Raw genomic sequence first — 24,708 nt, 5'->3', positions numbered from 1 at the left:
GCAATAGCTCTTGTGATCCTTATTATTTTGTTTATGGTTCCTGTAGCCCATTAAATAAAAAAAAATGACATAAACTTGAAATGACAAAAACATGTAAAATGATGCTTTTATTACTTATGGGAAATGAACAAATATCATTTGCTTTAAAGTTAATATTAACGCTAATAAGTATTATTGTGTATTCTGTGTCAGGATTTCCAGTGAAGTTTAGTTGGATGCAATAGTCTGCAAGAGAGAAAAAAGACAAATTTCAGATTAGTTCAAGTTTGTTCAAAATCTATATTAAACAATCTTTTTAGAAGATGTGTAAGTTTCAAACACTGAAAAGGACTTAAACGCATATTTAAAGTCATCTCCAGATTTACTCTTCAACAGGAGCAGCCATGCACTGCTGGGAGTGGAAGCTAGCTGGTGGTTTTATATATGCCTCTTGTCATGTGCTCACCAGTTGTGCTCAGCTAGCTCCCACTAGTCCATTGCTGCTGTGGTGCTGACTTTAATTATGTGTTTCACTACAGGGGTCAAACATATAGCTAGCAACAGTGCAATAATAAAATACTCTAAAACAGGGTTCTTTAAACCACCATGTTTACTGGGTTGTGACTTGTGTGTGTGTTGTAGGAGAGCATGTGTGTGTGTGCTGTATGATAGTGTGTGTGTGTACTGTATGAGTGTGTGTGTGTGTGTGTGTGTGTGTGTGTGCTGTATGAGAGTGACAGTGTGTGTGTGTGCTGTATGAGAGTGTGGGGTGTGTGTGTCTTTGTTGTATGCAAATGTGTGTGGTGTGTTTATGAGAGTGTGTGTTTGTGTTTGTTGTATGAGAGTGTGTGTGTTAAAAGAGTGTGTGTGGTGTGTTATATGAGTGTGTGCTGTATGAGCATGTATGTGGTGTGTGTGTTGTATGAGAGTGTGTGTTGTATGAGACTATATGTGGGGTGTGTGTGTGTGTTGTATGAGAGTGTGTGGTGTGTGTTGTATGAGACTATATGTGGGGTGTGTGTGTGTGTGTTGTATGAGAGTGTGTGGTATGTTGTATGAGACTATATGTAGGGTGTGTGTGTGTTGTATGAGAGTGTGTGCGTTTGTGTGTATTGTATGAGAGTGTGTATGTGTTATAAGAGTGTGTGTGGTGTGTTATATGAGAGTGTGTGCTGTATGAGAGTGTGTGTGGTGTGTGATGTATGAGACTATTTGTGTCTTTATGTGTTGTATGAGAGTGTGTGTGGTGTGTGTATTGTATAAGAGTGTGCTTGCTGCATGTATTGTATGAGTGTGTGTGTGTATTGTATGAGAGTGTGTGTGGTGTGTGTATTGTATGAGAGTGTGTGTGGTGTGTGTATTGTATGATAGTGTGTGTGGTGTGGTGTGTGTATTGTATGAGTGTGTGTGTGGTGTGTGTATTGTATGAGAGTGTGTGTGGTGTGTGTATTGTATGAGAGTGTGTGTGTGGTATGAGAGTGTGTGTGTGTTATAAGAGTGTGTGTGGTGTGTGTTATATGAGAGTGTGTGCTGTATGAGAGTGTGTGTGGTATGTGTGTTGTATGAGAGTGTGTGTGGTGTGTGTATTGTATGAGAGTGTGTGTGGTGTGTGTATTGTATGAGAGTGTGTGTGGTGTGTGTGTATTGTATGATAGTGTGTGTGGTGTGGTGTGTGTATTGTATGAGTGTGTGTGTGTGGTGTGTGTATTGTATGAGAGTGTGTGTGGTGTGTGTATTGTATGAGAGTGTGTGTGTGGTATGAGAGTGTGTGTGTGTTATAAGAGTGTGTGTGGTGTGTTATATGAGAGTGTGTGCTGTATGAGAGTGTGTGTGGTATGTGTGTTGTATGAGAGTGTGTGTGGTGTGTGTATTGTATGAGAGTGTGTGTGGTGTGTGTATTGTATGAGAGTGTGTGTGGTGTGTGTGTATTGTATGATAGTGTGTGTGGTGTGGTGTGTGTATTGTATGAGTGTGTGTGTGGTGTGTGTATTGTATGAGAGTGTGTGTGGTGTGTGTATTGTATGAGAGTGTGTGTGTGGTATGAGAGTGTGTGTGTGTTATAAGAGTGTGTGTGGTGTGTTATATGAGAGTGTGTGCTGTATGAGAGTGTGTGTGTGTGGTGTGTGTTGTATGAGGCTCTATGTGTCTTTATGTGTTGTATGAGAGTGTGTGTGGTGCGTCACGCGTGTATTGTATAAGAGTGTGTTTGTTGCGTGTATTGTATGAGAGTGTGTGTGTATTGTATGAGAGTGTGTGTGGTGTGTGTATTGTATGAGTGTGTATGTGTGTGTATTGTTTGAGAGTGTGTGTGGTGTATGTATTGTATGAGAGTGTGTGTGGTGTGTGAATTGTATGAGAGTGTGTGTGGTGTGTGTATTGTATGAGAGTGTGTGTAGTGCGTGTATTGTATGAGAGTGTGTATGTGTGTGTATTGTATGAGAGTGTGTGTGTGGTATGTGTGTTGTATGAGAGTGTGTGTGGTGTGTGTATTGTATGAGTGTGTGTGGTGTGTGTATTGTATGAGTGTGTGTGGTGTGTGTATTGTATGAGTGTGTATGTGTGTGTATTGTATGAGTGTGTGGGGGGTGTGTATTGTATAAGAGTGTGTGTGGTATGTGTATTGTATAAGAGTGTGTGTGGTATGTGTGTTGTATGAGAGTGTGTGTGTGTTTTTATCTTTTGCAACACTTTTAAGTTTGACTACAATATAAAAAAAAGTATGCACACATTTTAGTTTCTTTACCAAAAATTGCAGCTATCTTGTTTATCACTTCAGAAATTTTCAGCACAAGAATAAAAATAGGGTTGTGCAGGTATCTGGTATCAGGGCACTGGGTCTTGGGAAAACAAGTTTGAAGAACCCTGCTCTAAAACATTAGAGCATTTTCTTTTTGCATTTGATGTCTCTTTATTAAGCCTGCAGAAAGTCCCACATTGCCAAGCTTACAATTCTCATTGATTACCTGGCTGATCCAGCTGTTGTACTCAGAGACACGAGTGAAGACAGAGGGCTTCTTGTAATAATTGCAGCCAAGAGAAGAGCCAAAACTGACCACTCCATGAATCTCCCATGCGCCGCTATCATTCCTGCAGTTTAGGGGTCCACCAGAGTCACCCTAGAACCAGAAATATGAAGAGAGACATCAGCACAAAGCAAGTCAAGGACATCTCATTATGTATTATTTTGCCTATGAAAAAACTGTTGTTCTTATGCTCAATATGCCAACTTGTTCTTGACAGGTTTGTAAACCTCCCAATGTTTGTGGCTGGATATTAGGGACTCAGGAGGTGGAGGTGACCCGTCTCTGTTTTGTGGGCGGGATATGTTGGGAAGGGATAGAATCATGTGTGACTAGTTGGTCGGATTGTAGGTGTTTCTGAGCATTTTGTAGGTGTGTCTTGTGGGTGTGTGGGTGTGTCTAGCTGGTACGTGGGTGGGGTTAAATGAAATTCTTCAACTTGGGACATATGACTCAGAGGGATAGCAGGACAGGGTTTAGAGCCTCAGAATTAGGGACTGCCCCTCTCAAATGGGGACAGTTGGGAGGTCTAGGTTTGAAAGGTTTATCTTCCTCCTTCAACAAAGTAGAAGGAGTTATCTCTGTTCCCCATTTCAGATTAACACAGCTGTATCAGTTGTCCTTTTATGTTTAAATGCATTTTATAACAAATAAAATATATACATATATGGATTAGATTTATACAAGTAAAAATAGCTTTTATCTGGTGATGTTTTTGGGGAACAAAACTCCCCTTTCTGGTCTGAGGAAGGGGAGTTTTGTTCCCCCACAACGCCACCAAATAAAGCTATTTTTCCTTGTATATTTGTATAAATTAAGTGAGAAGGGAACCTTTTCTGTTTTATCTATGAAGATTTCCTGACACCCTGGTAGCTGTTCCTGGAAAGAAGTGAGAGTATGAATCCACTGCGTCTTCTAATATATATATGTAGGATGCTAAGGGTCTAAACATATTGGCAGGTCTAGAACAGACTGCTTTGTTGCAGCTCATCTGGGGTGCTACATTTGCGTTTGGAGGTGCATAGCACCCTCATAGGACCCGCACTGGTCCAAGTGGGCTAATAAGTTTACAGGAAAGATAGTATTTGTGTAAGACATGAAGGGGGGTAGTTATCAAGCCGTCTACTTTTCTGGCTTCGCCGGCCCAAAACGTCCGCCTAAGCTCGCCTACCTTCGCCGCCGCGGACCTGAAAAAATACGCCTAAGTTATCAAATAAAGCTGTCAAAAAGCCGCGGGGCGATGAGCAGCGGACTGTGACAGTTATCACTCATCCGATCTCGCTGCCCTTCGGCTTTTTCCCAGCTTTATTGCTAGCCTGTCACTAAGCACTCACACTAAACTGCACTGTTCTACCCCCTATACCGGCACCCCCGGAGCCTCCCGCAACTCAATAAAGTTACTTACCCCGCTCCTAGACCCTGCCGCAACTCTTATAAATGTATTAACCCCTAAACCGCCGCTCCCGGACACCGCTGCCACCTACATTATACCTAGTAACCCCTATCCTGCCCCCCCTATACCGTCGCCCTCTATTATAAAATTATTAACCCCTATCCTGCTGATCCCGCACCTCTCCGCAACTAAATAAATAGTTTAACCCCTAAACCGCCGCTCCATGAACCCGCCGCAACCTATATTAAACCTATTAACCCCTATCCTGCCCCCCCTACACCGTCGCCACCTATAATAAATTTATTAACCCCTAATCTGCCCCCCCTACACCGTCGCCACCTATAATAAATTTATTAACCCCTATCCTGCCCCCCACTACGCCGCCGCCACTGTAATAAAATTATTAACCCCTAAACCTAAGTCTAATCCTAACCCTAACGCCCCCCTAACTTAAATATTAATTAAATAAATCTAAATAAATTAACTCTTATTAACTAAATGAATCCTATTTAAAACTAAATACTTACCTTTAAAATAAACCCTAATATAGCTACAATATAAATAATAATTATATTCTAGCTATCTTAGGATTTATATTTATTTTACAGGTAACTTTCAATTTATTTTAACCATGTACAATAACTATTAAATAGTTATTAACTATTTAATAGCTTACCTAGCTAAAATAAAGAGAAATGTACCTGTGAAATAAATCCTAACCTAAGTTACAATTACATCTAACACTACACTATACTTTAATAATTTATTCCTATTTAAAAATAAATACTTACCTGTAAAATAAACCCTAAGATAGCTACAATGTAATTAATAATTATATTATAGCTATCTTAGGATTTATATTTATTTTACAGGTAACTTTGTATTTATTTTAGCTAGTTAGAATAGTTATTAAATAGTTATTAACTATTTAATAACTACCTAGCTAAAAGAAATACAAAATTACCTGTAAAATTAATCCTAACCTAAGTTACAATTAAACCTAATACTACACTATCATTAAATTAACTAAATAAACTACCTACAAATAACTACAATTAAATACAATTACATAAACTAACTAAAGTACAAAAAATAAAAAAAGCTAAGTTACAAAAAATAAAAAATAAGTTACAAACATGTTAAAAATATTACAACAATTTTAAGCTACTTACACCTAATCTAAGCCCCCTAATAAAATAACAAACCCCCCCAAAATAAAAAAAATCCCTACCCTATTCTAAATTAAATAAATTTCAAAGCTCTTTTACCTTACCAGCCCTTAAAAGGGCCATTTGTGGGGGCATGCCCCAAAAAGTTCAGCTCTTTTGCCTGTAAAAGAAAAATACAACCCCCCCCAACATTAAAACCCACCACCCACATACCCCTAATCTAACCCAAACCCCCCTTACAAAAACCTAACACTAATCCCCTGAAGATCATCCTACCTTGAGTCGTCTTCACTCAGCCGAGCCACCGATGGAACTGAAGAGGACATCCGGAGCGGAAGAAGTTAATCCTCCAAGCGGCGCTGAAGAAATCTTCCATTCGATGAAGTCATCATCCAGGCGGCGCTGAAGAAGTCTTCGATCCGGCCGATGTCATCTTCAAAGAGGCGCTGAAGAGGTCTTCTATCCGGGCAAAGTCATCTTCCAAGCCGGGTCTTGAATCTTCCTTCCGCCGACGCGGAACCACCTTCTTCACCGACGGACTACGACGAATGACGGCTCCTTTAAGGGACGTCATCCAAGATGGCGTCCCCTCAATTCCGATTGGCTGATAGGATTCTATCAGCCAATCGGAATTAAGGTAGGAAAATCTGATTGGCTGATGGAATCAGCCAATCAGATTCAAGTTCAATCCGATTGGCTGATCCAATCAGCCAATCAGATTGAGCTCGCATTCTATTGGCTGATCGGAACAGCCAATAGAATGCAAGCTCAATCTGATTGGCTGATTGGATCAGCCAATCGGATTGAACTTGAATCTGATTGGCTGATTCCATCAGCCAATCAGATTTTCCTACCTTAATTCCGATTGGCTGATAGAATCCTATCAGCCAATCGGAATTGAGGGGACGCCATCTTGGATGACGTCCCTTAAAGGAGCCGTCATTCGTCGTAGTCCGTCGGTGAAGAAGGTGGTTCCGCGTCGGCGGAAGGAAGATTCAAGACCCGGCTTGGAAGATGACTTCGCCCGGATAGAAGACCTCTTCAGCGCCTCTTTGAAGATGACATCGGCCGGATCGAAGACTTCTTCAGCGCCGCCTGGATGATGACTTCATCGGATGGAAGATTTCTTCAGCGCCGCTTGGAGGATTAACTTCTTCCGCTCCGGATGTCCTCTTCAGTTCCATCGGTGGCTCGGCTGAGTGAAGACGACTCAAGGTAGGATGATCTTCAGGGGATTAGTGTTTTTACAGGCAAAAGAGCTGAACTTTTTGGGGCATGCCCCCACAAATGGCCCTTTTAAGGGCTGGTAAGGTAAAAGAGCTTTGAAATTTATTTAATTTAGAATAGGGTAGGGATTTTTTTTATTTTGGGGGGGTTTGTTATTTTATTAGGGGGCTTAGATTAGGTGTAAGTAGCTTAAAATTGTTGTAATATTTTTAACATGTTTGTAACTTAATTTTTTATTTTTTGTAACTTAGCTTTTTTTATTTTTTGTACTTTAGTTAGTTTATGTAATTGTATTTAATTGTAGTTATTTGTAGGTAGTTTATTTAGTTAATTTAATGATAGTGTAGTATTAGGTTTAATTGTAACTTAGGTTAGGATTTATTTTACAGGTAATTTTGTATTTCTTTTAGCTAGGTAGTTATTAAATAGTTAATAACTATTTAATAACTATTCTAACTAGCTAAAATAAATACAAAGTTACCTGTAAAATAAATATAAATCCTAAGATAGCTATAATATAATTATTAATTATATTGTAGCTATCTTAGGGTTTATTTTACAGGTAAGTATTTATTTTTAAATAGGAATAATTTATTAAAGTATAGTGTAGTGTTAGGTGTAATTGTAACTTAGGTTAGGATTTATTTCACAGGTACATTTCTCTTTATTTTAGCTAGGTAAGCTATTAAATAGTTAATAACTATTTAATAGTTATTGTACATGGTTAAAATAAATTGAAAGTTACCTGTAAAATAAATATAAATCCTAAGATAGCTAGAATATAATTATTATTTATATTGTAGCTATATTAGGGTTTATTTTAAAGGTAAGTATTTAGTTTTAAATAGGATTCATTTAGTTAATAAGAGTTAATTTATTTAGATTTATTTAATTAATATTTAAGTTAGGGGGGCGTTAGGGTTAGGGTTAGACTTAGGTTTAGGGGTTAATAATTTTATTACAGTGGCGGCGGCGTAGTGGGGGGCAGGATAGGGGTTAATAAATTTATTATAGGTGGCGACGGTGTAGGGGGGGCAGATTAGGGGTTAATAAATTTATTATAGGTGGCGACGGTGTAGGGGGGCAGGATAGGGGTTAATACATTTAATATAGGTTGCGGCGGGTTCAGGGAGCGGCGGTTTAGGGGTTAATACATTTATTATAGTTGCGGTGGGCTCCGGGAGCGGCGGTTTAGGGGTTAATATGTATAGAGTAGCTTGCGGTGGGCTCCGGGAGCGGCGGTTTAGGGGGTAATAACTTTATTTAGTTGCGGCGGTGTAGGGGGGGTCAGATTAGCGGTGTTTAGACTCGGGGTACATGTTAGGGTGTTAGGTGTAGACAGCTCCCATAGGAATCAATGGGATGTCTGTCAGCAGCGAACTTGTACTTTCGCTATGGTCAGACTCCCATTGATTCCAATGGGATCCGCCGCCTCCAGGCTGGCGCTTTGAAAACCAGGTACGCTGGGCCGTAAAAGTGCCGAGCGTACCTGCTAGTTTTTTGATAACTAGCAAAAGTAGTGAGATTGTGCCGCACTTGTGTGCGGAACATCTGGAGTGACGTAAGAATCGATCTGTGGATCGAAGTTTACGTCACAAAATTCTACTTTTGCCGGTCTCGAGCCTTTGATAACTAAGGCGAATCAGCCTCGCCACAAATACGCTGCGGAATTCCAGCGTATTTGAGGTTGACGGCTTGATAACTAGGCCCCATAGTCCCACAAGGATTTTGCAACTGTCACTGTCTGCATCTATAGTTTTTGTTGACAGTATAAGATAGGCTTTAGTGTGTGCATTTAGGTGATAAAAGGAACATGATCTCAGCTTAGAAGGTATTATGTTAAAAAAAAAATCAGCAGCATTTCTTTACTAAAAAGTTGGTTGATTCATCAAAAAGACGTCCAATAAAGGGGGCAAGGAGAAATACTGTAAGGGGATTTAATAATACCTGAACTATGCATAAGGTAATCCTTTCATTCAAGTTAAGGTTTTAAGGGTCACTAACATAAGCAGAAATTTGTGCTTAGAACAACCCATGTCTGTGAGTGACATTTATGCTTCTAGAGCTTTGTCAAAAATAGAGTAAGGATTCCATTTATGAACCTGAAGACAGGCAAGGTTCCCAGCTAGGTAAACTGTCCCTCCACGTTTAGAGGAATCAGCCACCCTGCTCTGTCCGCATTTATCATTACACAAGTAAATGTGTATGCAGTGCCATCCCCTACTCTTAAGCACCAACAAAGGGCTTTTTCAATCTTCCTGTGTAAATAAGTCCAGGGAGATTTAAGTTTGTTACTTCTGGGGTGGCGGAGACCTAAGGAAGCAGTGATCTTGCAACTGTTGATTCTTAATTTGCAGTAGCAGAATCTCATGAGCAAGAATGAACAGCAAGGGAGACCAGGCTCTATCTACAGCTTAATAACCGGAGCCCTAGTTCTTGGCTGAATAATATATGTTAGAGAAAATGCAGTTAGATAGGTTCACCACAAAATAGGAGAAATTGAAATAGCAGAATAAGTAAACATAAATAAATAGATACTTACATTGCAGCTTGAGATAATGCCATCTCCTCCACCGCAAATCATGTTGGTCTTCACACTTCTTCCCCACCAGTCAGACTTAGAGCAGGTAGCATAATCAACAACCAATAAAAGACCTTGCTGGAGAGCGTCTGGGGCGGGGCCACCGGCTGAAATATCATCAATCACAGAAATCAGTCCTGGTCTGTAGCTGAGCACGGTCCCCTGTTTAAATGCTCAGTGCACAATGTTATTTACAATAAATGAACCAATAAAACATGAAAAGGTGGGGCAAATATAGTAAAGGGATTTGAGAGAATATAAATAAGGTTATTTAAATAGATAAAGGGACATGAAACCCAAAAAATGTTTTTCATGAATCAGATAGAGAGTGTCATTTTAACCAACTTTCCAGTTTATTTCTATTACCTAATTTGCTTAGTTCACTTGGTATCATTTGTTTAAAAAGATACCTAGGTAGGCGTAGGAGCTAGGAATTGGCTGCTGATTGGTGGCTTCACATATATGCCTATTGCCATTAGTTTAACAATGTGTTAAGCTCCCAATAGTGCATTGTTGCTTCTTTATCAAAGAATACAAAGAGAATGAAACAAACTTGATAATAGAAGTAAATTTGAAAGTTTTATATGAATCATGAAAATGCAAAAGAAAAAGGACTGATCCATCACATTAAAACAAATCTTTATTTCATTCCACTATGGACTGTTGCAGAGGGCATTATTATTTGATTGGTTCTACCTTTTAGGGAGGGTTTTTGTTTTATCCAATTATAATCCTGTATGTGTTTTTTAAACAAGTGTGGGGATTAGCTCTGTAGGCTGTGACTACAGATTCATATCCGAAACACGTAAACCCATCAGTGCTACACCCTTGAATGACTGTGAACCGGGGTTTGCTGCACCCTTCCTTTTTTATCCCTAATGGAATTAAATAAAAATTTGTTTTAACGTGACGGATCAATCCTTCTTCTTTTGCATTTTCCTGCTTCCAGAGAATCCGGACACCTTGTTGTCGGCAATTGATAGGAGCAGGTGTGTTGCAGCGCATTGGCTAGAGGGTAGGTCACATGACAGTGACGTAGAGGTAAGCGGAAAAATGCTGAGAAGCCCGGAGAGGATACTCTGTGAACCGCAGAAGTTTTGAAGCGAGTGAGGCGGTGTCCCACCCTCAACGGCGATACAAGGTATAAGGCTTTGGGCAGATGTCTTCTTTGAACTGTGATAAGGTGGTTTGCCAATAATACGTCACACATTATTACCTTATTCCTCTCCTATGAGCCCAATGACAGACACCTTTGTGTGTCGAAGTTACACGCTATCCTTTGAACAGTGGTACTAAGTTACTGGATATTTCTCTTTTTTACTTTATCTAAATCATGACAGAAAACTTTTGGGTTTCACATCCCTTTACGCTTACATTTCAATAACAATAGTTGCAGACTAGAGGGGCCTTTGGGTTCTTATTTGGTATCACAATTCAATTATAGAAATACACAAATGATAGATTGAGGAGCACTCCCACACAGCGGACACTTGATAAAATGTAGCCTTTATTCTTATACCGGATAAAATACAAACATGGAAACGGATACACACAGCGTCTGTGTGAGTGGATAGAGGAGCTCACTCCTCTGTTGACTGTTGCTGACGCGTTTCGGCTATCAAAAGGCCATAATCGTAGCTGCAGTCATGGGTAATAAACTACCCTTTTAAATACACTTGCTCTACTTGATTGGCTAAAAACAAAATAGCCAGGAGTGAACAATTCAATTATGTCTTGTTGGAAATTAATTAGTAATAAATTGTAAAAGGTGATAATAATGACAAGGATGAAATGATAAGTAGAAATGTAGGAAATACCTAACAGACTTCACTAACATAAGTATTTTGTGAATTCCAGTGGAACTTGAGTTACTTACTTTGTACATTACCCCAGCCTGTAACATAGCAGCCTACGTTGTGTGACAAGATGAAGCCAGCAGGGGGCAGACAACCAACGCTGACAGCATCACTGAAGACCACAGGACTTGCCAACTTAATGAGAGAAATATCATTTCTGGAATAGAAAACAGATCAAAATGAAAATTAGTGACATCTGAATTTACATTAAAAAATATGTTTTTAAACTTGAAAACCCCTTTTGAACGTATAGTAAATATATACAGGTTCTCTGTATATCTCAAAGTATTCTGTATTCTTGTAAGGACCTCTGTAGAGCCGTGCGTCTCTGAAAGGGTTAAAAAGAGAGGGACTTAAAGGGACATAAAACACATTTTCTTTCTTTCGTGATTCAGATAGAGAATATAATTTAAAAAAAGTTTCCAATTTACTTCTATTATCAAATTTGCTTTGTTCTCTTTTGATTCTTTGTTGAAAAGATATCTAGATAGGTAGTGTGCACATATCTGGAGCAGTACATGGCAGGGAATAGTGCTGGCATCTAGCGCTCTTGCTAATGTGTAACATTGGTGCAAAACTGCTGCCATATAGTGCTGCAGACATGTGCCCACTCTTGAGCGACACGTGCACACTCCTGAGCTTAGCTTCCTGCTTTTCAACAAAGGATACAAAGAAAACTAAAACCAAAACTGATAATAGAAGTAAATTTGTAAAATTGTTTAAAATTGTTTGTTCTGTCTGATTCATGAAAGAAAAATGTTGGGTTTTATGTCCCTTTAATCTTTTTTTAAGACATCTCATCTCTGAAGTGTTTGCATGATGCAAGAAAATAAGGCCCTTTACCAGGATTAAAGCTCACTTAAAAAATAGTTAACAGGATAAAAAAATGACATTAAATATTAGCTCAAAAATCAATTTTCAGTAACTGCAAAAAAAGCATTTATTAAAGGGATAGAAAGAGCAAAATTAAAATGTGCACAAGTGCATTATTATATTAAATAGAAGCATTTTTGCAATTTACTTCCATTTTCTGCAGCATATGCACATATTCTGTACGGGCCCGTGCACCAGTATTCAACAGCATGACTGCTCAGATATCTGGTGGTGGTGTGTATTTGCCTATGAAGACTTCATTTGTTTCATACAAATCACTGCTATTTGAGCAGGCAAAGAGGCCGATTTACTAATATGCGGGCGGGCATGATCTGCTGTAGCGGATCATGTCCGCCGCACATCGATAAATGCCGACAGCATACGCTGTCAGCATTTATCATTGCACAAGCATTTCTAGTGAACTGCTTGTGCAATGCCGCCCCCTGCACCTTCGCAGCCAATTGGCCACTAGCAGGGTGCCAATCGGCCGCTAGCGTCGAATCTGATCGGACTGATTGCTGTCCGTCGCCTCAGAAGTGGCGGACGAGTTAAGGAGCAGCGTTCTTAAGACCGCTCCTTCTTAACTCCTGTTTCCGGAGAGCATGATGGCTTGTGCAGAAACAGATGCATACGTGGCATGCTAAATTGGCTGGTGCACAGGGCACTCACAGGATATGTGCATATGCCACTAGAAAAACAATAATATCTTTTAATAGAAGCATTTTTGCTAATAGAAGTGTATACTACAATCTATCCCTTTAACCATGATGTATTTAATAGTGTCATAAATGGTAGGTATAATGTTTCAAAAAACACCAAAAATTTTACAAACAAAAAAATAGAAAAGTTGCAGCAGATGAGCTTCTGATTGTGAATCCTCTAAAAAAATGTTTTTAAATTCTTCTAAGGTATTAATTAAAGTCAAGTGTATTTTAAATGACAAGCAAAGGCCTAACTTTCTGTATCACAATTATAAAAAAACCAGATCAGATTGTGAAAGTAAAATGAGTAAAATGAGAGTGAGCTGAAGTCTAGAAATCCTAGTAGTTTCCAGTAGCACAAATAACCTGCAGTTTAAGTCCTACAAAATATTTACAGGAATTAACTTTTCAGTCAGATCCTGCGAAAGTCATTTTTTTTTATACATTTCTATAAGATGAGTGGGTGATAAACATAACTTGTGCTTGTGTCTTAAAGGGATGTGGAAGTCAGACATACACTTTCATGATTCCCTTTGAACAAACAATTTGAAAAAAAAAATCCAATTAATTATAATTAAATTCACCCCTTTTCCTTGGTATCCTTGATTTAAACAACTTAATCACATTGTTTTAGAAAAATCCTTTATATAAAAAAACCTCATACACGTTAATGGGGAATTTTGTAAAAAGATCATTAGATTTACCAGTTGTTTAACTCTATTTTATTTTAATTTATTTTCCTCATCTAAACAAATATCTGGTCTAAGGAGAATGTGCTTTCTCCTTAATTTCAGACTGATTTTTTGCACTTATTTTTAATAAGGGGTACATTTCCTTCTGGGCAGGTTAGGGTTAAAGTAATGAAAATACATAATGATGACTATGATGATGTCATTAAAGACACGCCCCTCTGGCCTATTCTGATTGGACACCTGTTTTATGGTGATGTGATAAAACTTTGGTGGGTTACTGTTTGTTAGCTTGAGAAAAGGGCAGGAGCCCCAAAAAGTTGCACTTTTAATAAAGGTTACTTTTTGAACATTGGAGTGCTGCTTCACCTATCTTTGATTGTTAGATTTACCAGTGTGTGTAACAATTTTATGCATACACGTTCACGCTCCTCGGCCTACCTCAGTATGCCTTCTTAGAAAGGAGCTAAGTTTTTTTTCAGAACATGGACAAGTCTGTAGCAATTTGTGAGTTTGTAAGAGGGAGACCTTATATAGAGGTGCAATAAATACATCCAGGGCCACTGCTGCAATAGAGATGGACTAGGCAGCGGCTTTATGGCACCCCTGCAGTAGGGGTGCAAAGTTGGTGGGGGGGGGGGGTTTAATGTGTATATTTATTATTTTTCTAAGTAACTTGGGCTTCGTAGTAGGGTTAATATGTGGTTGTATAATGGCTAGAATTAGGACTCCCCTGAATATAGAGTGGCAGAGAATGCAGGTCAGCCAGAACAGCTGGATGCTCCTGGCTAAAATATCTCACTGTAGAGCAACTTTGCAGCCTTCATATAAGTTGGTGGAGCTAGTTATAGCAGTGGGACTCATATCCACCTACAGTTCATTGGGTATTATGGGGTCTTGTAGGACTATCTTCTGCATAATGTCTAATGCCAAAGATAAACCATCCCAAGACTCGCTTGTTTGGCGTGACAGGCCCTACTCTCACACAATTGGTTGCCCAAGGGCAGGACTAAACAATAGAGCTCTTATGCAGCCTTAAATTTTGCCAAGTGGTGATTCCAAGGGGACTTTCTGCTTGAGAACTTGTCACCTGCTGATTGATACATTTTCCTATATTTATTTAGAAGTGTGACTTTTTATTTCATATTAAATGTTCCTGTTACACATACTAGTATCAGTCTAGGTCACCGGTTGTCAAACCTTACCTCAGGCCTCCACAACAGGCCAGATTTTCAGGATTACTTTGGATGAGAGCAAGTCAAATAACTGTTTACTAATCAGCTGATTAGTTCACCTGTGCTCCAGTTCAGTTATTCTCAAAATATGGCCTGTAAGGGAGAACTGAGGGCAGCTTTCAAAACTAGTGGTCTATGTATAATAGTAAAAAAGAGGTCATCCTGCCTCCAGGTGTGTGAGTTTTATATATTGTAACCACTGTTTGATTCATTATACAGAACCACCACTTTAGTAAGTTTTGTCATGCAGACATTAACCATTATAGCTATTGTAATAAATCAGATTAACAGTCATCAATTTGATGTGATAACATAAATCTATGTTTATTATCATTATAGGTAAAAGAGTTATCTATAGCTGCTTAACACATAGCTAGAACATTTTGTTAAGAAGCAGTAATGTCAGGGTTTATGATTTCTTTGGGGTGAAAGGGAGGAGTTGTGGGAAAATGTGTTTGTTTAGCCAAAAATCCTACCACTGGCCCTGAATACATCAAGAGGTTAAAGGACCATTTAGGGCTCCATGTACGAAGCTCAAGAGCTGCCCTGGAGCCCTTGTCTGGCAGGTTCGCATATGCGAGCCTGCTTCCCACAATGTAAGAAGCAGCGGTCATTAGAACGCTGCTTCTTACACCCTACGCCACCTCTGAGGTGGCAAAGTAAAATCACAGAGAGCTCGCTCATGGGGATTGACAGCCCCTTCAGTCTCGTGATTAGTCGTGCGAATGAAGGGGCGGGCATTACACACTGCTATGAGTGCGTAATGATACATATGGGCCAGCGGACGAACAGATCTGCTGCCGGTATGTAGCGAAGGCGGGCGAACAGCTTTGCAAGTCGAGAAGCTGTCTGCCCACCTGTTAGTACATGGAGCCCTAAACTTGACATTTCAACAACGCCTAGAATGTTTCATTATTGCAAGTGAAACATTATTGCAATATATATACATTAGTTATTTATTTTGCAACCTTTTGTTATAAAATACATCTAAAAAATGTACTTGTTTCACTTTCTCACAGGGAGGCTTGGGTTAATACTTTAAGGCAATTTATGGGAGCTTTTGTTTACTTCCCCTCTCTCCCTAAGCTTCTGTGGTGTCACATGCCTTAAAAAGTGTATTGTCAGTTTTGCATCAACAATCATGATAGACAAATCAATTTTTGCAATAGTCACAAAGTTAAATCAATGCTAAACCGCCTTAAGGGAATACAAGAGTGCAGAAAAAAAAAATCCTAATACAAATGAGAAAACAAGTGCTTGTCTTCTGGGAAATTATATATATAAGAAATAAAAAAACAGCAAATTAAAGTTCATGTTCAGTACCAAATTTGGTTAGTGCATTTCACTAAATAAAGGGTTTTGGTGACACATACCCATTGGCCAGAAGATTTTGGTTCCATTTTGGGTGATTAAAGAGTTTAACCACACTGATTGTCTGGGCTTGTTCTTCAAACTGTCTCAGGTTGTGTCTGCCGACTTGTACTCTGTAGGTGTTGGAAGAGCTAGACGAAAAAAAACGTAAAAGAGGGTTAACTTTACTAAAGAAATGTTAGTTAAAGGGATATGAAACTCAAATTTTTTTTATTTCATGATTCAGATAGAGCATGCAATTCTAAGCAACTTTCTATTTTTCTCCTATTTTCAATTTTTCTTTGTTCTCTTGGTATCTTTATTTGAAAAAGCAGGAATGAAAGCTTATGAGCCAGACTATTTTTGGTTCAGCACCCTGGGTAGTGCCTGCTAATTGGTAACTACATTTAGTGTAAAAAAGGCGGTAATTTTACTGTAAAATATATATATTTTTTTTTTTTTTTAAATCATTATCCCTGAAAATTGTTTGGGGTTTTTCCATCGCACCAAAGGAGCTAGAGTAGATTATACAGGATTCAAAATTTAGGTCCTGGAACACCCTATAGGGATTGGTTGATCATTGCAGGAGCTTTTATATGTGTTCCTAGTTGGCTACAGTAAAGGAGATAATGTAAACATGCTCAAGAAAGCTTTCAAGGGGTGTATACCTGGAGTGCAAGACAATGCAATTTTATGCATATGCTATGTTTACATAAAATGTAAATTTTAGGAGCTTTAAACACTTTTACTTTTGTGTAAAATTTGTGCTTTGTTTCACGCTTCCTAGAGAGAGCAAAAAGCAAAACCTACATGTTCAAAATATTGCAAATTTCCCTTTGTTATTTGCAGCATTTTTGCGGTTACAGAATTAGATTTCTGGTCTTTCTAGGGAGTGTGGGACAAAGCACCAACTTTACACACAAAAAAGAGGTGATTAATGTCCCTTTAGTGAAAAGAAAATATTGTAAATAGAACAAATTGTACCTGATACAGTGAGCAGCTGTCAAGACCCAGTCTGCGGCTATGAGGGACCCTCCACAAGTGTGGTACCAGTAGCCATTGTATATGTACTGAAGGGAAACCTACAGGGGAGGAATACAAAGTATCACAACAAATTAGTGTCATATTAACAATATATTAAATAGAATACAAGGGTGTATATTTATTATGGATAATTGTAAAAGGAGCGGGTATTGTCAAGTTTATTGGTTCTGCATGGTCCCTTGTAGAATCCACAGCAGTAACATAGTAACATAGTAACATAGTAGATGAGGTTGAAAAAAGACCGAAGTCCATCGAGTTCAACCTATACAAATCTAAAATATATACAAAAAGCTCCAGTTAAGCTTAAATAATCCCACTAAAAGGTGACCCATTTAATACTATCAATCATATCCATGAATTTTGTTTATAGACAGAAATGTATCCAAATTTTTAAATGTATCTAGGGTATTGGCATTCACTACCTCCTTTGGTAATGAGTCCCACAATGTTATTGCTCTTACAGGGAAAAAACGTTTCCGTTGCAGGAGATTAAATCTCCTTTCCTCCAACCTTAAATTGTGACCTCTGGTCACAAACAATTTTCTTGGCATATACATAGCTTCTGTCATCTCTGTATATGGGCCTTGAATATATTTATATAAAATAATCTTGTCACCTCTTAAGCGCCTTTTTTCTAAAGAAAACAGACCCAGTTTGGCTAACCTCCCCTCATAGGTTAAATTCTCCAATCCCCTTATTAGCTTTGTGGCCCTTCTCTGAACTTTTTCTAGTTCTGCAATATCTTTTTTTGCGATTGGTCCCCAGAACTGCATGAGGTCTTAACAGGGCTTTATATAGTGACAGAATTATACTTTCCTTCCTTGAATCAATGCCTCTTTTAATACATGCTAGTATCTTATTAGCCTTTGAAGCTGCTGCCCTGCATTGTGCACCCATCTTTAGCTTGTTATCTATTACTACTCCCAAATCCCTTTCCTCCTCTGTTTGGCTAAGTCTTGTCCCATTTAAATAATACGTTGGCAGCTTATTTTTACTTCCAAAATGTAGAACCTTGCATTTTCCCATATTAAATCTAATTTTCCATTTACCTGCCCATACTTCTAATTTTTGCAGGTCCCTTTGTAACGAAAGTTCATCCTGCTCTGACCTAATGACCTTACTTAACTTAGTATCATCTGCAAAAATAGAGATGTCGCTATTTAATCCTTACTCCAAGTCATTTATAAAAATATTAAAAAGAACAGGGCCCAGCACTGATCCCTGGGGTACTCCACTGATTACCTTTGTCCAATCTGAGTATGATCCATTTACTACTACTCATTGCTCCCTATCTTTTATCCAGTTATTTATCCACAAACTAACATTTTCAGCTATTCCCAGTCCCTTAATTTTGTGCATTAATCTCTCATGTGGCACTGTATCAAACGCCTTTGCAAAATCTAAGTATATCACATCAACTGATTCCCCTTTATCTATATTTTTACTTACTTCCTCATAGAATCTAATTAGATTAGTTTGACATGATCTATTTCTCATAAAACCATGCTGATTAGAACTCATAATCTTGTTTACACGAATATGATCCTCAATATAATCCCTTATAATCCCTTTAAATATCTTCCCCACTATTGATGTCAGACTAACTGGTCTATAGATTCCTGGATCATCCCTACTTCCCTTTTTGAAGAGTGGCACCACATCAGCTTTACGCCAATCCTTGGGTACCATGCCTGAGGATAATGAGTCTTGAAAAATTAAGAGTAGAGGTTTGTCTATAACAGTTATAAGCTCCATAATTTTATTGGGGCAGTTCACTATATTTCAAATTATTATTTTCTATATAAAGGGAACAGCATAGTACATACCTCCTAACAGCAGAGTGTACAACTCCCAACAGCACAGTGCATACCTCCCAACAGCAAAGAACACACCTCCCAACAGCACAGTGCATACCTTCCAACAGCACGGTGCATATCTCCCAACAGCACAGTGCATATCTCCCTTCAGCACAATGCATACCTCCCAACAGCAAAGTGCATACCTCCCAACAGCAAAGAGCACACCTCCCAACAGCACAGTGCATACCTTCCAACAGCAAAGAGCACACCTCCCAACAGCACAGTGCATACCTTCCAACAGCAAAGAGCACACCTCCCAACAGCACAGTGCATACCTTCCAACAGCAAAGAGCACACCTCCCAACAGCACAGTGCATACCTTCCAACAGCAAAGAGCACACCTCCCAACAGCACAGTGCATACCTTCCAACAGCAAAGTGCATACCTCCCAACAGCACAGTACATACCTCCCAATATTTGTGGCTAGATATTAGGGACTGAGGAGGTTGGGGGAATATCACTACTTTTTTCAAGGCATAGCCGTGTCGGGAGGAGTGGAGTCATGAGTTTTAGCTAAATGTAAAAACCTCCTATGCCTCAATGTATTAAGGAATATGGAGTAGAAAGAAGTGAGTGGTAGTCAAGGGAGTCAAATAACTACTGTTAATGTGGGTTCCTGGCAACCAAAAAGATCAAACTATTGAGTTTTATGTTACTGGCAGCCAAGCGGTTAATTGACTGCTAAATTGTTAAAAAAATATCCGTGGTTGGATCAGAGTAGGGGCTTTTGGGTAGGAGATTGTGTGACCCCCACCTACCAACATGCCCTTTCACTTTCTGTCTTCTTTCAACCTCATCTACTATGTTACATTCTAAAGTGGTTTGTGTTCATGTAGAGGAAAGGAAGTCTATTATAGAACCCTTTTTAAATGATATTTTTCTGAATGACGAACTTATTTGTAGGAGGGTGTTTGCAGCAGATCTGTACTGTGTGCTTGTCCTCTAAAGTACTGAATATATCAACCTACTTGCCAGGGCCAGCTGTTTGGCACAGCTTCCTCGCCGTTTACAACTCGGGATACAGCGGGTTGGACGGCAGGGACACCGCAGCCGGAAGCTGTACAATAAAAGTAAAATAGTTAAAGATGGACATTTGACAGCTAAACATACAAAATAAATGTTAAATTAAAAAGCAGTTTTCAAAGAACATAAAGTCAAATTTGAAGTCAACAGTGATGCATATAAATTTGGCAAAAACATGTTTGCAATATACTTTTCTCATGCGCAATGATCTAGTAGCATACTCATGTACACTGCAGGCGCATGCTCAGTGTTATTGATTCTTGTGTTATCCCTAAATATGATATAAACAGATGAGAGGGGGTGCACTCTAATCCAATATAAACATTTTAGTCACCAAGCTATGATGTTAAAAACCTAAAAATAAATGGAAAACCTAATATTATGTATACAATCAATAAAAAATAATTTAAAAAAAAACTAAAATAAATAAAAATAACTAATGAGAGAAAGAAAAAAACAAAGGATCCAAGTGTGATCAATGCAGTCCCAAAATGGTCAGGTAGTGCACTGCCATATACATATGTGATGTATTGTCCAAACAGAAGATGCAAAATGGGCGTCTGCTCTCCTCCTCACAGATCAGTCCAGATCAGGCACTAAAATGAACACAAAACAAAGGGGCGCCTCATGTGTAGATCAGTAGTGCAACCAGCAACATAACATCAGTAGACGCCAATAGGGTACTCACATGTAATAATAACACCCTTATGTGCTGGTAGTAGTGGGCTGATATCTCAGGGTGTATCAGCTAACCCTATTCCTGACTTCAGACTGGAACACAGGATACAGCTTCCAAAAACAGTCAGCAAACAAGTTTAAAAGTTTAGGATGTTGTAAGGTGCTTATTGCCTGAGGAAACGGCGACATTACAAGCCGAGAACCGCGTTGCATACAGGGGGCTATATGTCTATGCCCCTTCATATATTGCTTAATGTTTTTAATGTGATTTTTAAATAAACCATTTTTAACGTAAGCTAAGTGCGAGCACCTTATTATCCTTTGTAACTGCATCCTGTGGCTGACTGTTCTTGGAAGCTGTATCCTGTGTTCCAGTCTGAAGTCAGGAATAGGGTTAGCTGATACACCCTGAGATATCAGCCCGCTACTACCAGTACATAAGGGTGTTATTATTACATGTGAGTACCCTATTGGCGTCTACTGATGTTCTGTTACTGGTTGCACTATTGATCTACACATGAGGCGCCCCTTTGTTTTGTGTTCATTGTGTTCTCACCAGCATTCCGAGCATGAGCACCACAGTGCATTTAACCAACCACAAGGCATTTATACCTTTAAAGGCAGAAGGACGGTATAGCTAAAGCAGTTTGTCCCTCTAAAAATTAAAACCTTCTTGATAGAGAGCTAGGGGTAGATTTATCATAGTGCGAGTGGACAAGATACGATGTAGCATATCATGTCCGCTGCACATCGATAAATTGCCGACAGCATACGCTGTCAGCATTTATCATTGCACCAGCAGTTCTTGTGACCGCTGCTTCATAACTTCTGTTTCCAACAAGCCTGAAGGCTCGCGCGGAAACAGGGGCATCAAGCTCCATATAGAGCTTGATAAATTGGCGCCAGAGCATGCAATTTTAAGAGACATTTTAACTTCTGTTATCAAATGTATTTTGCTCTTGTGGTATAATTTTGTCCAAAAGCATACTTAGGTAGGCTCAGAAGCATCAATGTACTACTGAGAGCTATCTGTGATTGGTGTCTACACACATATGTCTCATGTCATGTTTAGCTAGCTCACAGCATTGGATTGCAGGGGTTAAAAACATAGGGATAGATTACATGTGGTGCGGTATCATTAGCGCAGGCGTGATATTGCAATATCGCAAACGCGTTATACTTGCGCATGTATTACAAGTTTAAAGTAAACACATTTGCTCAAGCGCAATTTAATTTACTGCGCATCGGGTTAGCACAACTGAAGACCTAGACCTTGCTTAAGAGTTAGAGTTAACACCAAACACAACATAAATACATTAAAATAAACAGTTTCACTCATATAAACACTATCTGATAAACATTCATAAAAATATTTTATAAGAGTTAAAAGATACGGATCACAAGAAGTTTGAATGGAAAGGCTATTTTATAAATATATATATATATATACATGCATACATGTGTATTTATGTATTATTTATATAAAATATGTATATACATACATATAAAAACACAGGTATGTATATATATATATATATATATATCCAATATAGTTGCTCCGAAACGTCATTATAATAAATATCACAATTGACACAAGTCCAGTGAGTGCAGATCCTTACTATATTGGATACAATTCATTTTTCCTGACACCCTTTTGAGATGTGAGTGAAAATCCACCCTGACTGTTCTTTCTATATATACACTTTGGAGCCCATTCCACTTAAATACCTTGAAACATGAAAAATTATTTTTATTCAATAATATTTACTAATATGTTGTTTTGTGTATTTACTGTAAATATATATATATATATATATATATATTATATATACAGTATATATATATATAAATATATATTGAATACATAAATACACATGTACATATTCATATAGATATATAGGTATAAATATATATTTTACATTAACATCATCAGTATGTATTTATTGTAAAATATACATATATATATATATATATATATATATATATATATTCAAATTATATTTAAGAATTTTTAAGCACACCTATATAATTATTAATAATTATTATTAATATTTTTCAAAATTGTATATGTAATATTTACATAACGTGTATTAAGATAACTAATTCTTCATGTGCGCTAACCCAACACCGCATTAGACCTAAAGTGCAGAAACCGAAGCCTGTTATGCATATATTTTACATTCCAATGTTCTTCACAGAAAAAAAAATATTTATACTGTCAAAGGACCTATAAGAAAAAGCTACAGCCTACAAATTATATATAGTTGTCCCATTTACTAAAGCTATGCAATAATGTACATACCTCCGGCAACCAGCAATGCTAAGGCAAGGAAGGGAAGCATGGTTTTCTGAGCTATTATGGCTTATCTAAGGGTATTTATCCAAAAAATTATCACTGTTGTGTACATATGTTATTTTTACAGCTAAATATAGATGCCATATTAAGAAAGCAGGTTTTGTTCCCACCATTGTAAACACAATAAGCCCAAAATGATCAACTTTGAAATGTGAGATGTGCAAGGTGTACAAATACATTTTTTTCACAACAGATTTATGAAATGGGTTTTTACACTTTCTAACTAGTATACATTTAGAACTTATTTTTAAGTTGATAGCTAAACTATTTTTAGACAATTTTGTGAATGATTAAACATTGCACATGCTGCTAAAGATTTCAATAAAAATAAAATTGTTTAATCATGGTTATAAGTTCACAATGTTTGATAAAACTGGAATATGTAATTGTAAGTTTGTAACTAGATTGGATTTTTGCATATGAAAGCCACCAAATTAAATGAACATAAAATTGTCACAAGAAAATGTTTATTCCACTGTTGCTCACATATATACTAGTCCTAAAGCCCGTGTACACGGGCCAATTATTTAGGTACCGCGGTTCCAACCCTTGCTCCCTCTCTCTCCGCCCTCTCTTTTGCGCTCTCTCCCCCTTATTTTGCACTCTCCCCCTTCTCTTTTTCTCTCTCTCCCCCTTCTCTTTTTCTCTCTCTCTCTCCCCCTTCTCTCTCCCCCTTATTTTGCACTCTCCCCCTTCTCTTTTTCTCTCTCTCTCCCCCTTATTTCTCTCTCTCTCTCTCTTTCTCTCTTTCTCTCTTTCTCTTTTTCTCTCTTTCTCTCTTTCTCTCTCTTTCTCTCTCTTTCTCTCTCTTTCTCTCTCTTTCTCTCTCTTTCTCTCTCTTTCTCTCTCTCCTGTACCTGTGTTTCCAATTGCCTAATCCTCGCACTGCTGTGTATTCAATTGTCTGCTCCTCGCGCTGCTGTGTTCCTCGCGCTGCTGTTTCATTTGCAGAGGTGCGCGTGCGAGGTCGGGTGGGTGCGCGTGCGATCAACTGTGCGCTTTCTAAGGCCAAGTGTTTGTCTCTACTGCGCATGACGGCTTCAGACAAACACTTGGCCTTTTATAATACAGGATGTTTAACACTTGAATAGGGGATAACAATTTGTCAGCGGAGGCTTTTTGTTTTGTTATTCTCTATCCAAAAATGCCAGTTTTCAATTCAATGGGCCCCATTTATCAATGCCCAGACGGACAAGGTTAGCTGCCACAAACCTGTCCACCTGGCATCGTAGCCTGCTGCTGCCCGCATTTAACAGCTGCTTGTGCAATGCCGCCCCCTGCTCACACTAGGCCAATGGTGCATAAGCAGTGGCTCTCAATCACCACTGGCGAAAGTGTCCAGGGTTATTTTAATTTGTCAGCTAAAGACTGGCGTACAGGTTAGGAAGCAGCGTTCATCTGAACTATCAGCTGCAAGCTCACTTAATATACTGTCACTTTAATCTTTTCCTAGTATTTTTTGTTACAATATTTTTTTTTTAATTGCTTGTTAAAGTACCAATTCCAGTTTGGAGTGATCTGAAAACAAGATGGAGACTATAGGTTTCTATAAAAAGGACTTTTAATAACTTCTTATACTGGATTTTAAACACACAATACGTAGGAAACACGTTTGCAAAATGGGTTCTGTATTTGTATGTATGTTTTTTTTTTGTTTTTTTTTTATATCCTTTAT

General features: G+C 38.4%; 1 protein-coding gene across 1 annotated transcript; it reads right to left on the bottom strand.

Moving 5' to 3' along the window:
- Nucleotides 1-92: 92 nt before the first annotated feature.
- On the bottom strand, nt 93-23,061 carry LOC128638398 (chymotrypsin-like elastase family member 2A). Its single transcript, XM_053690336.1, has 8 exons — nt 22,980-23,061; nt 19,945-20,033; nt 17,058-17,155; nt 16,097-16,225; nt 11,246-11,382; nt 9,331-9,476; nt 2,943-3,095; nt 93-225 (listed from the first exon to the last, which is right to left on the bottom strand). The coding sequence occupies exons 1-8, from the start codon at nt 23,017-23,019 to the stop codon at nt 208-210; spliced, it is 810 nt and encodes a 269-aa protein (XP_053546311.1). The 5' UTR covers nt 23,020-23,061; the 3' UTR covers nt 93-207.
- Between the last annotated feature and the right edge of the window lie 1,647 nt (nt 23,062-24,708).

This window comes from Bombina bombina, chromosome 8 (genome assembly GCF_027579735.1).
Source record: "Bombina bombina isolate aBomBom1 chromosome 8, aBomBom1.pri, whole genome shotgun sequence".
Taxonomy (NCBI): domain Eukaryota; kingdom Metazoa; phylum Chordata; class Amphibia; order Anura; family Bombinatoridae; genus Bombina; species Bombina bombina.
This window is presented reverse-complemented; position numbering and strand designations above follow the sequence as displayed.